The sequence below is a fragment of the Rhinopithecus bieti genome, unplaced genomic scaffold, assembly GCF_001698545.2.
Source record: "Rhinopithecus bieti isolate Rb0 unplaced genomic scaffold, ASM169854v2 scaffold_2476, whole genome shotgun sequence".
Taxonomy (NCBI): domain Eukaryota; kingdom Metazoa; phylum Chordata; class Mammalia; order Primates; family Cercopithecidae; genus Rhinopithecus; species Rhinopithecus bieti.
In genome coordinates this window covers 347,559-359,015 of record NW_016803754.1, presented here as the reverse complement: position 1 = coordinate 359,015, position 11,457 = coordinate 347,559, and the positions used below count along the sequence as shown (strand labels likewise).

General features: G+C 40.8%; 1 gene segment (V, D, J or C); it reads right to left on the bottom strand.

The window, feature by feature from the left end:
* The window catches only part of LOC108515575 (Ig heavy chain V-I region 5-like), a 29,072-nt gene extending 18,350 nt beyond the window's left edge, over positions 1-10,722 (bottom strand). The window contains 1 exon segment of the V gene segment in view: positions 10,631-10,722. Within this exon segment, the coding sequence occupies positions 10,631-10,685 (55 nt within the window).
* Positions 10,723-11,457: the final 735 nt, after the last annotated feature.

Here is an 11,457-nt window from a genome sequence, read left to right as displayed (position 1 = left end):
TTTTTTTGAGATGGAGTCTTGCTCTGTGGCCTAGGCTGGAGTGCAGTGGCATGATCTCGGCTCACTGCAAGCTCCGCCTCCTGGGTTCATGCCATTCTCCTGCCTCAGCCTCCTGAGTAGCTGGCACTACAGGTGCCCACCAGCACATCTAGGCTAATTTTTTTTTTTTGTATTTTTAGTAGAGACAGGGCTTCCCCGTGTTGGCCAGGATGGTCTTGATCTCCTGACCTCATGATCCGCCCACCTCAGCCTCCCAAAGTGCTGGAATTACAGGCATGAGCCACTGCGCCTGGCCGGCTGCTCTTAGGTCTATTATTTGTTCTTAAAATGTGTGTTAAGTTTTTTATGGCCATGTAACAAATTACCACAACTTTATCAGCTTAAGACTATACCCATTGATAATCTCTCAATTTTTGAGTCAGCAGTTGGCACATGGCTTTATTTTGTGCTGCCCATAGGGTTTCACAAAACTGTACCAGAGTGTAGATGGGGCTTCATTCTCACTGTGACTCCACTGAGAACATAGATACTTTAGAGCTCTTTCAGGTGGTTGCACAGCGCATTCCTTAGCACCTCTATGGCTTAAGGCTTCAATTTCTAACTGGCTCTTGGCTCAAGACTGCTCTCGGGTCTTAGAGGCTGTGGACAATTCCCTGTCATGTGATGCTCACACAGGCAATGTACACATGGCTGTTTGCTTGTTCAAGGCCAGCAGAAGGTTTCATAGAGTGTCTCTTTCCAGTCTGCTGTGACAGAGGCCTATAGAATACAATACATAATTGGAAAGACATCTCATAACCTCTGCCATACCATATGGATTAGAAGCAAGTCTAGGTTCTGCCTGTTCTCTGTGGAGGTAGATTATACAATTTTGTGATTCACTGGGGAGAGGGTTCTGCTAGGGTGTTCTCGCATCTTTAGTTTCCTCAAATATCAAGTACCCGTACTGCGTGTGAAATCTGTCCTGCATTTCCTGGCATTGACTAGTCCTGTGACCCCTAGGAACATCTTGGGAAGCATACTTTGTAAGAGATGTTTTAGGGTAACCTAGCTCCTGTTGGTGAAGTATAACATTTGCAAAACATACTAATCTTTGTGATTTCTAACATGTCTTCAAGTTTCCTTAATTGCAGTTATCAGAAGCCAATTATCTCTAAATATCCTCAAAATTTATATTTAATAGTGGGAAAATGATTTATTAAGGAGTCTATTAAACAAGACTCAGAGAAATTATATCAATACCCAATTGCTGCTGCCCATTGCTAGACTATGTGAGACAATTTTCATGAACAATAGAACAGATACTGCATGCTAGACACTACTGTGGGCATCACTGGCTTTCTGCCTCTAGAAGTGTTTGCAGAATGAGTTCAATTGGTATGAGTCTCAAAATATAAATATTTTTTATTATACTTAAGTTCTAGGGTACATGTGCACAACGTGCAGGTTTGATACATAGGGATACATAGGCCATGTTGGTTTGCTGCACTCATCACCTCATCATTTACACTAGGTATTTCTCCTAATGCAACCCCCTACTCCCGACAGGCCCTGGTGTGCAGTGTTCCCCACCCTGTGTCCAAGTGTTCTCATTTTTCAATTCCCACCTATGAGCGAGAACATGCGGTGTTTGGTTTTCTGTCCTTGCGATAGTTTACTGAGAATGATGGTTTCCAGCTTCATCCATGTCCCTGCAAAGGACATGAACTCATCCTTTTTTATGGCTGCATAGTATTCCTTGGTGTACATGTGCTACATTTTCTGAATCCAGTCTATCATTGATGGACATTTGGACTGGTTCCAAGTCTTGCTACTGTGAATAGTGCCACAATAAACATACATGTGCATGTGTCTTCATAGTAGCATGATATAAAGTTCTTTGGGTATATACCCAGTAATGGGATTGGGATTATATACCCAGTAATGGGATTACTGGATCAAATGGTATTTCTAGTTCTAGATCCTTGAGGAATCACCACACTGTCTTCCACAATTGTTGAACTAATTTACACTTCCACCAACAGTGTAAAAGCGTTCTTATTTCTCCATATCCTCTCCAGCATCTGTTGTTTCCTGACTTTTTAATGATCACCATTCTCACTGGCACGAGATGGTATCTCATTGTGGTTTTGATTTACATTTCTCTGATGACCAGTGATGATGAGCATTTTTTCATGTGTCTGTTGGCTACATAAATGTCCTTTTTGAGACACTTTCATATCCTTTGCCCACCTTTTGATGTTATTTTCTTCTTGTAAATTTGTTTGAGTTCTTCATAGATTCTGGATATTAGCCCTTTGTCAGATGGGTAGATTGCAAAAATTTTATCCCATTCTGTAGGTTGCCTGTTTGCTCTGATGGTAATTTCTTTTGCCATTCAGAAGCTCTTTAGTTTTATTAGATCCTATTTGTCTATGTTGGCTTTTGTTGCCATTGCTTTGTTGTTTTAGTCATAAAGTCCTTGCCTGTGCCTATGTCCTGAATGGCATTGCCTAGATTTTCTTCTAGGGTTTTTATGGTTTTGTGTCTAACATTTAAGTCTTTAATCCATCTTGAATTAATTTTTGTATAAAGTGTAAGGAAGGGATCCAGTTTCAGCTTTCTACAAATGGCTAACCAGTTTTCCCAGCACCATTTATTAAATAGGGAATCCTTTCCCTATTTCTTGTTTTTGTCAGGTTTGTCAATGATCAGATGGTTGTAGATGTGTGGTGTTAATTCTGAGGCCTCTGTTCTGTTCCATTGGTCTATATATCTGTTTTGGTACCAGTACCATGCTGTTTTGGTTACTGTAGCCTTGTAGTATAGTTTGAAGTCAGGTAGCATGATATCTCCAACTTTGTTCTTTTTGCTAAGGATTGTCTTGGCAATGCAGGCTCTTCTTTTGGTTCTGTATGAACTTTAAAGTAGTTTTTTCCAATTCTGTGAAGAAAGTCATTGGTAGCTTGATGGGGATGGCATTGAATCTATAAATTACCTTGGGCAGTATAGCCATTTTCACTATACAGATTCTTCCTATCCATGAGCATGGAATGTTCTTCCATTTGTTTTGTGTCCTCTTCTATTTCATTGAGCAGTGGTTTGTAGTCCTCCTTGAAGAGGTCTTTCACATCCTTTGTAAGTTGGATTCCTCGGTATTTTATTCATTTTGATTTAATTTATGAAGTGTATTTAAATTCTCACTATATAGCAGAAAAATCCAAAGTTCCTGGAAAAGAGAAATCTTGCCATGAGATACACAGTTCTTCAGTTTCAAAGCAGGGATTACCTCTCAGATAATCTGGCTCATACAATTTTCAGTACACTGCAAGACAGAAGATGTTAAGACAACACTACGCAATTGGCCTTGCACTTGCTTCACTCACTATTAACTAAGTTCATTGCAAAAAAAGAAAATGATTACAATAAAATACATTGTCAATGAACTGTCACAAAGAAATACATCTTTAGAACTACATTTAAAATCCAGACACAGACTATTTCTCTAACTCCAAAGCATTTTGACCCACTCTTTTGGAATCAACTTGCGTTCCACTGCACAGATCAGGGAATTTTGATCTGCTTATTGTCAGTACAGATTCCATTTTCTTTTTAAGAGTTTCACGTAAATGAAATATAGGATGCGCTCTTTTGCGTCTGGTGACTTTTGTGCAGCATAACTGTTTCTCTGATTCATCCAGATGTCCTGTGTTCCAGTTATGTGCTCCTCTTTATTTTTGAGTGTTATTTAACTATTCAGTAATATTATAATGGATTCCTTTGTCTATTGATTGCCATGTGGGTTGTTTCCACTTTGGGCTATTATGGATAAAGCTGCTGTGAATGTTCTTGAACAAGACTTTGCATGAACAGATGTCTTCATTTCTTTAGGGCTGGTACCTAGGCATGTAGTTGCTGTGTCATACAGCAAGTGTTTAATATGCTCTCTGACTTTTCCCAAAGTGGCTATAACATTTTACATGTCCACCAATAACTTATTATAGCTCTATAGACTCCAAAATCTGCTTTGATTTTCTTTTTTTAAGATTTCACCTAATTGTCACTCAACAGTAACCAGAATAGCTAGTGATTATTAAGCTATGTTTTTCTTACCATTTTCTTGTCAATTTTGCAAATTCATGTGTTATGGGATATTGAGAACAGAATCAATACTGTCCTAGTTCCCTTTCAAATACTTTTGTCAAGCCATAATACTTAGGATGGTAACGTGATATATAAAGAGAGTGTTGGAGTAGTAATAAGTATTTTCAATATTGATCATTATTATACTCCATAAGGCAATATATCGTCAATGAGATGACATTTAACTAGACTTAGGATAGAAAGGTTCTCATCTCAACCCTGGTATTCAATATTAGCAAAAGTTTGAGGAAAAAAATATCCAGGAATATAAGCCAGAGAGTGTTTTGCTAGTCAAGTAGCACTGCAACACTGATGCTCTTCTAATGCCAGGCCTTCACAGTAATTTCCACTCAGGACATTTGGTTGCCTCCGTGCCTTGTTCTCTTTATGGGACTTCATGCTGAGGGCATGTGGCATCACAGAGGGAGCAGTGCATTTGGGTGGAGAAATATAGCTTAGGAGATTGCCTGGCCTTAGAGGTGGCTGCCTTGGAATACACATTTTCAAGGAAGTTCCCTGTTAAACCTCCCGGTAAATTATTAGTTAAGACCAGGTGCAAGGGCTTATCCCCCTTATCCTAGATGTTTGCAAGGTCAAGTAGGGAGGATAGCAGAAATCCAGGAGTTCAAGTCCGGGCTGGAAAACATAGGGAACCCCCCCATCTCTAGGAAAAAAACCACTGTTTGTTAAGATGTGATGTGAACAATGGCATCTCTAAGTGATTATTTATTAACATTTGCTCAAAAAATTAGAAAATAAAACGAAGCCTTCTGATCCCATAATATGATAAAGATGTCAAACTTTTTAACTATGGTAAATATAGAGAACATAAAATTGCCCATCTTAGCCATTTTTAAGTGTGCAGGGCAAAGGCATTAAGTATAGCCACATTGTTGTGCTAGCATCAATAATATCCATCTCCAGCTCTTTCCATCTTCTAGAACTGAAACTCCATTGCCATTAAATGACAACCCCCTCCCCATTTCCCCTGCTCCCAGTCCCTGGCAACCTGCAATCAAATTCTGTTTCTATGACAGTGACTACTGTGAAGCAGGTTCACTGTGCACTGGTTATCAACTCATCAGAGTCCAGGGTGATAGAACAATCGTACACAACAAGTTACAAGAATCTGGTTTAGTGTTTACAGGTGGCCAGCAAGGGACTGCAGAAGCCTAGGATTTATTGTGGGTCTTTACCCTGAGGCACAGGCATGTGGGGCTGATGGAATCTTGACTGTGTGTACCCCACCTGGACCACCGCTCAGGAGCCCCAGAAAGAAGATGCTCTGGGTTTTAAACCTTGGTGTCATAGGACACATGGAGCTAAAGTACTGGAGGACTGAAGTACAGGAGGACAGTACTAGAGGGAACTGGAACAGAGGCCTGGCTGTTCTGACCAGTCCCTCACTATTTCACAATGCTACACTTCCAGCACATTCTACAATTATTCTTGAGAAGTGTAAGAAAGAGACTGGGGAGGACCAAGTCAGTCCAGGACCATCGGAGGACTGTAGTGAAATCAATCCCCAACCCAGTCATCCCCCTTAGAAAGCTATTCCATTTTATATGCCTACCAACCACCCTGAACTGGAGGTGGAGGTGTGTCTTGTCAGACTGATGAAGCACCTTGACTAACACAATCTCAAAGCAACATCATTGAGCTACAGCCAGAATACATTTCACCAGGCCAGTGAAAACTACTACCAGAGGCAGGATGATCAGGCCCACCTGAAGCTGTTACGTAACCCAGGATCCCTGGGTTATTTATCCCAGGGATAAATATAATATAATATCCCAGTTATTATCGCAGGAGGTGTTGAAAATTGCATACAATCCTCCCAGCTGAGATTTTTTAAAAGTCTAGAGCAACACTGTTATCTTAAACATCCTTCCTGAAGGACTTAAGGGATGTCTGCTGGACTACCAAGGCAGTGTCTATAGAGGAGGAGCAATATCTGCCATAGTCAGGGACAAGTTACTTATCACCTCCTGTGATACCTGGATAAATACCTCAGGGTATTTATTCAGGTATTTATGCCATAGTCAGGTGGGTTGTTGATGTGTCTTTTACCATTCATTTTCTGTTCCCTTCCTCACTTTCCTCCTTTCCTCCCAGTGTAAATTTGCTGCCTAAACAGGAATCCTCATTGCTGGTGGAGCCAAACTAAGATACTAAAAAAAAAAAAAAAAAAAATTGTTAATCTTTTGTATGAGTGATATTTCTCATCTGAATTCTAATAATTTATTTTCTTTGACATGTAGGAATATTCAGGAAGTGCTTAAATTTTTTGTTTGTTTTGTTTTGTTTTACCAATCTATTTTCATTGAATTTGTGAAGTGATTTTGTTTTCTGTGTGTTGAAACCAAAATTAAGTTGTAAGCCACAAACCAGGTGAATGGACTTCTTTTTTGGCAGAGAGAACTTCAGAGAAATCTGAAAAACTAGGTTATGCCATGACTGGCAGGTGGATTTAGATGTGCCTCATTATGTTCTCCTCCCTTTGGAGTTCAGACACAACTGACCAGCATTATCATCACAACAGAGATCTTTGGAGTGACAAAACAGACTCTTCGTAGCAATAAGATACCTTACTCCAACATGACAGATAATAGGCCCTGAAAAAAATCAAAATATTTTACCCTAAAAATATTTCTTTGACCTAGTCTGAAGTGGCCCTGCAAAGCTGCCTGTTGTTGGGAAAATTTGCATTCTGCAGAGAATCTCCTCCCCTTACTGTTTCCCAAAGTATCTGACATTTTTTTTTCTAAGGTCTGATAAGCCCCTCCCTACTTTGTCTGCTACCCATAGGATTCATCTACATGACAAGAACTTTGCCTTCCACACCCCCTTATCTAAACTCAAGCACTTCTTTATGATAAATTCAATTCTTAGGCAGAGCTTAACTCTTTCAGTCAGTTGCCAATCAGGAAACCTTTGAATCCACCTGTGACCAGGAAGCCCCTGCTTCAAGCTCTCCCACCTTTCCAGGACAAACTGATGTATATCTTATGTATATTGATTTGTGTCTTTGCCTGTAATTTCTGCATCTCCCTAAAATTTGTAAAACTAATGTGTAATTCAACCACCTTGGGCACATGTTTGCAGGATCTCCTAAGGTTGTGTCACAGGCCATAAGCCTTATCTTTGGCAAATAGACCTATAAATTGAGACCTGTCTCAGATACTGTTTTGTTTACACTGGGTCATCAAATTTAAAAATCCTCTAAAATTATATACATATCCAAAAGTCTACAGTAGAGACAGTGGAGTGAGCACACCTTAACAGCTAAAACTCACAAGTCAGAGGACTCACAAGTTGACTAAGTCTTAGATTTTGTCCGGCTCTCTTGTTTCATAAAAATACTTTGTTATTTTTTAAATTTTACTTCAGATAAGGACGATTTGGGGGAATATTGTCACATGTGTCTGTGTGAAGAGAGTCCACCAAACAGGCTTTGTGTGAGTAACAAGGCTGTTTATTTCACCTGGGTGCAGGTGGGCTGAGTCTGAAAAAGGAGTCAGCAAGGGGTGGTGGCATTATCATTAGTTCTTACAGGTTTGGGATAGCCATATAAAGTACATTCTTAAGGGTGGGGGAGAATATTATAAAGTACCTTCTTAAGGGCAGGGGAGACTATATCCTATCAGTTAGGGTGGGGAAGGAACAAATCACAGTGGTGGAATGTCATCAGTTAAGGCTATTTTCACGTCTTTTGTGGTGATTCAGTTGCTTCAGGCCATCTGGATGTACACATGCAGGTCACAGGGGATATGATGGCTTAGTTTGGATTCAGAGGTCTGAAAAATATATTCATTTTTGGTGGAATGAATACTGTCCCCATCCCGAAAGATGTACATGTCCTCGTCTCTGGAACCCAAGTTCTATAGGAGTTATAAAGAAATTATTTTAGGCAGATAGAGAGGAAAAGGGGTCCTTGGGAAGGTTTTGTTTCTTTTAAAGCAACTCCAAAAATGTTTCTTTTCTAGTAGGAAAGTCCTGACTCTTAGAGTCAGGCTGGCAAGCTTTGATGTGCAAATAAAGGCCATGAGAAACTAGGTTCACCCAAACATGGCAATTCCCACCTTCTTATTCCTTGCCCCCACATGTGACTGGCAACATGGCTGCCCCTACATATCCCCATGTGCGTAGAACATTATGGTGACCTACATTTGCATATTAAATGGCTAGGATGGGAGGGCTAGTTTTTTCTCAGGCTACGTGAATGACATGCCTGGTTAAACCAATCCCCTGAGCCCTATGCAAATCAGACACCACCTCCTTCAGCCTCCTCCTATAAGCAGCCACTTTTCCACTGCTCATGGAGTTTTTTCCATCCCCATCCCTCTGTCTCTGTATGGGGGAGCTATTTAGCTGTTTTCTTCTTCCTTCCTTCTTGTGTGTCAAACTTGGTCTCACGAGGCCTCACAGGGGCCTCATTTTAACTTACATAAATATCCCTTTTTGCCTCTCTTGTTTCTTATAGAGTTGCCCAATAAGAAGTCCTCCCATAAGATTTGGAAGTCAGAAAAGGATGACTCAATATTCTCCATTGGTACCTAAGACAGACACAGGGACAGAGATGAGGACTGCAGAAACACCTGGAAAGATGCTGTAGGAAGCTGAGAGCATCAACACCCCACCCCTAAGCTTCCAGACAGGACTGAGGACCACATGGTTAAACAGCCCATACTTCAGGGGCACATGCATTCTGTTTTCTGAGGGAGCACCAGAGAATCCTGCTTCTAATATCAGCTTTCATGACTACTATATCCTTGGCTTTGAAAAGTTGTAGTGTGAAAATGAATCTCAGGAATTTGGTCATTCTTGTCATACCCAACAGAGCCAAGAAACCAGAGGGGAAAGGAACTCAGGGTACAAAATATTGTTTCTAGAATGCAATTGAAATAGGCCCCATTATCCCATGGAACTAATGTTTATGGTTTTTTGAATAAACATAGAAATTGACACCCCCAGTTTTAAAACTCAGGATAATTACATCCGTCTTACCTGAGGGTTTTTTTTCTTCTGCCAGTAAACCAATGAACAGGCCTCCCAGATACTATCAAAGAGCTGAAACTTACATATCACTGAATTGGGACAGTGAGACATCAGACCCCTTGCCCATTATGATTGCCTAACTGACCTCCTGCTTCCTATTGACCAAATTATTGTCCTTACCCCTCGCTAATTCCTGTTTTCCCACGTTTCTTCCCTGCTATATAAACCCTAATTTTAGTTGGTCAGGGAGATACATTTGCGAATGGTGCCCCATCTCCTTGAGTGCAGCACCTGATTAAAGCCTGTTCATTGGCAGTACTTGTTGTCTTAGTGATTGGCTTTCTGTGTGGTGAGCAGCAGGATCTATACCGAATCCCTGGTATTTCAGAAACAAAATTCTCTGCAAGCTTCACTGCTTTGGCTTCTTGTAACCTGAAATCAAATTGATCCATAACATCTGAGATAACTTGTTATTATTCTAGGTTTCAATTTGTCCACCACTGCTTACCAGCCTGAGCTTGCCCGCTCCCAAGCCTTACTAGTGCCAATGAACTTTCCCCAAGAGCCATAGGTAATATTTTCCCTTTTTCATAAAAAGGTAACTTTCTCTTCATTCTTCCAATACATTGAAGACCACTGAGTTTTCCTGTATGCCCCACTTGGCAAATATTTCTTTGCAAATAAAACATTAAATTTAGAGATTTATCTGTACATTTTATTTAGACTTTAGTAGTTTACTCTAATTCTCTTTATTAAGACAATTTCAATTTCAGGTTAGAATATCTATAGTGGCATCTTCTCTGTTATACGAATTCCAACTGAAGCCATAAACTAGACTCCTCAGGTGTCATGATCTGTCTTTATTAAATCAGCAGAGGCATTGCTATGTCTGTGTAGTTGGGGCTGAGAAAGAGAAAAGAATTCGGGTGCAGAGGTGACTTCATGTCCTCCTCTACCAACACCATCAGAGTGTGGCTGCATCTGAGGAACAGTCTCAGCCCAAGGAGGCATCAGGAGGAGCAGCTGGGGCAGCCCAGCCTCACACATCTGCTTCCCTGGGGGTTTATGTTCGGGTGTGTAACACTGTGGGAGGGTCACTGTTATACTGTTGACAGTAATAAGTTGCAAAATCTTCAGGCTGCAGGCTGCTGATGGTGAGAGTGAATTCTGTCCCAGATCCACTGCCGCTGAACCTTGAAGGGACCCCACTATCCAAACTGGATGCATCATAGATCAGGAGCTTAGGGGCTTTTCCTGGTTTCTGCTGATACCAAGCTAAAGCATTGCTAATACCCTGACTGGCTTGGCAAGTGATGGTGACTCTGTCTCCTACAGATGCAGACAGAGAGGATGGAGACTGGGACATCTGGATGTCACATCTGGCACCTGAGATTGGAAACATAAAAACAAATGTCCACACAATTATTCATGTTGTAACAGAATTTCCCTGAATAGCAAAGCAGTAGTGAGCACACTGAGCTAAGTAAACTGCTAGTGTCTCCTTCCTTACCTGGGAGCCAGAGCAGCAGGAGCCCCAGGAGCTGAGTGGGGACCCTCATGTCCATGCTGTGTCCTGACTGGGACTGACTCCTGCACAAAGCGTGACCAGTCTATTAAGAAGTCTTCAGGGCAGGAGGATGTGCGCTGGGAACATGCAAATGAGCAGGGGATGGGGCAGACTGGGCACAGCTGCAGGGCTGGCTCATCTCAGTAACTGAACACCAGCTCAGTGTCCCCAGGTGTCCCAGGTAAGACCAGGGTAGCACAAATTTGTCCACAGAGAATGTGTTTCTACTAGGGACTGTTTTGTTATGAGAAATATTTTATGGTTTATTTTTGACAATTTGAAATATTCCTCAGGAGTCGATGGAGTAATGTATTTCATTGGTGTATGGGGATTATTTAGGAGAATATAGTAGTTTGTAGGAAACCCATAGTAAAATGTTAGATGGTACAATTCTCAAGTCTTCAAAAGACTCATATGATTCCGGTTAGGGAAGGGAGTATTTGTCATATACATGCAACATTTCTCTGAGTTTAATACTGTTCCTATGTAAAAAAATTAAAAATAAAATTTATTGACATGATGCTACATGTATTTGTAAGTATTAGGTAATGATGTTATGCCATTGTTCTTACCAGTATGAGATCAGACAATTTACTACAGATGCAGAGATGATACCATGTTTTCTCAACGCACGCAGCGCTCACAGATCCACCATTATCAAGAGGTGCAGGTCTCTGTAATACTCATAGACTAAATGAGCTGCACCTTATTCTTGTTTTGGGCACCTTCATAGTCTACCTTCTTTTCTGCCATTGAGTATTGTTTCCCAA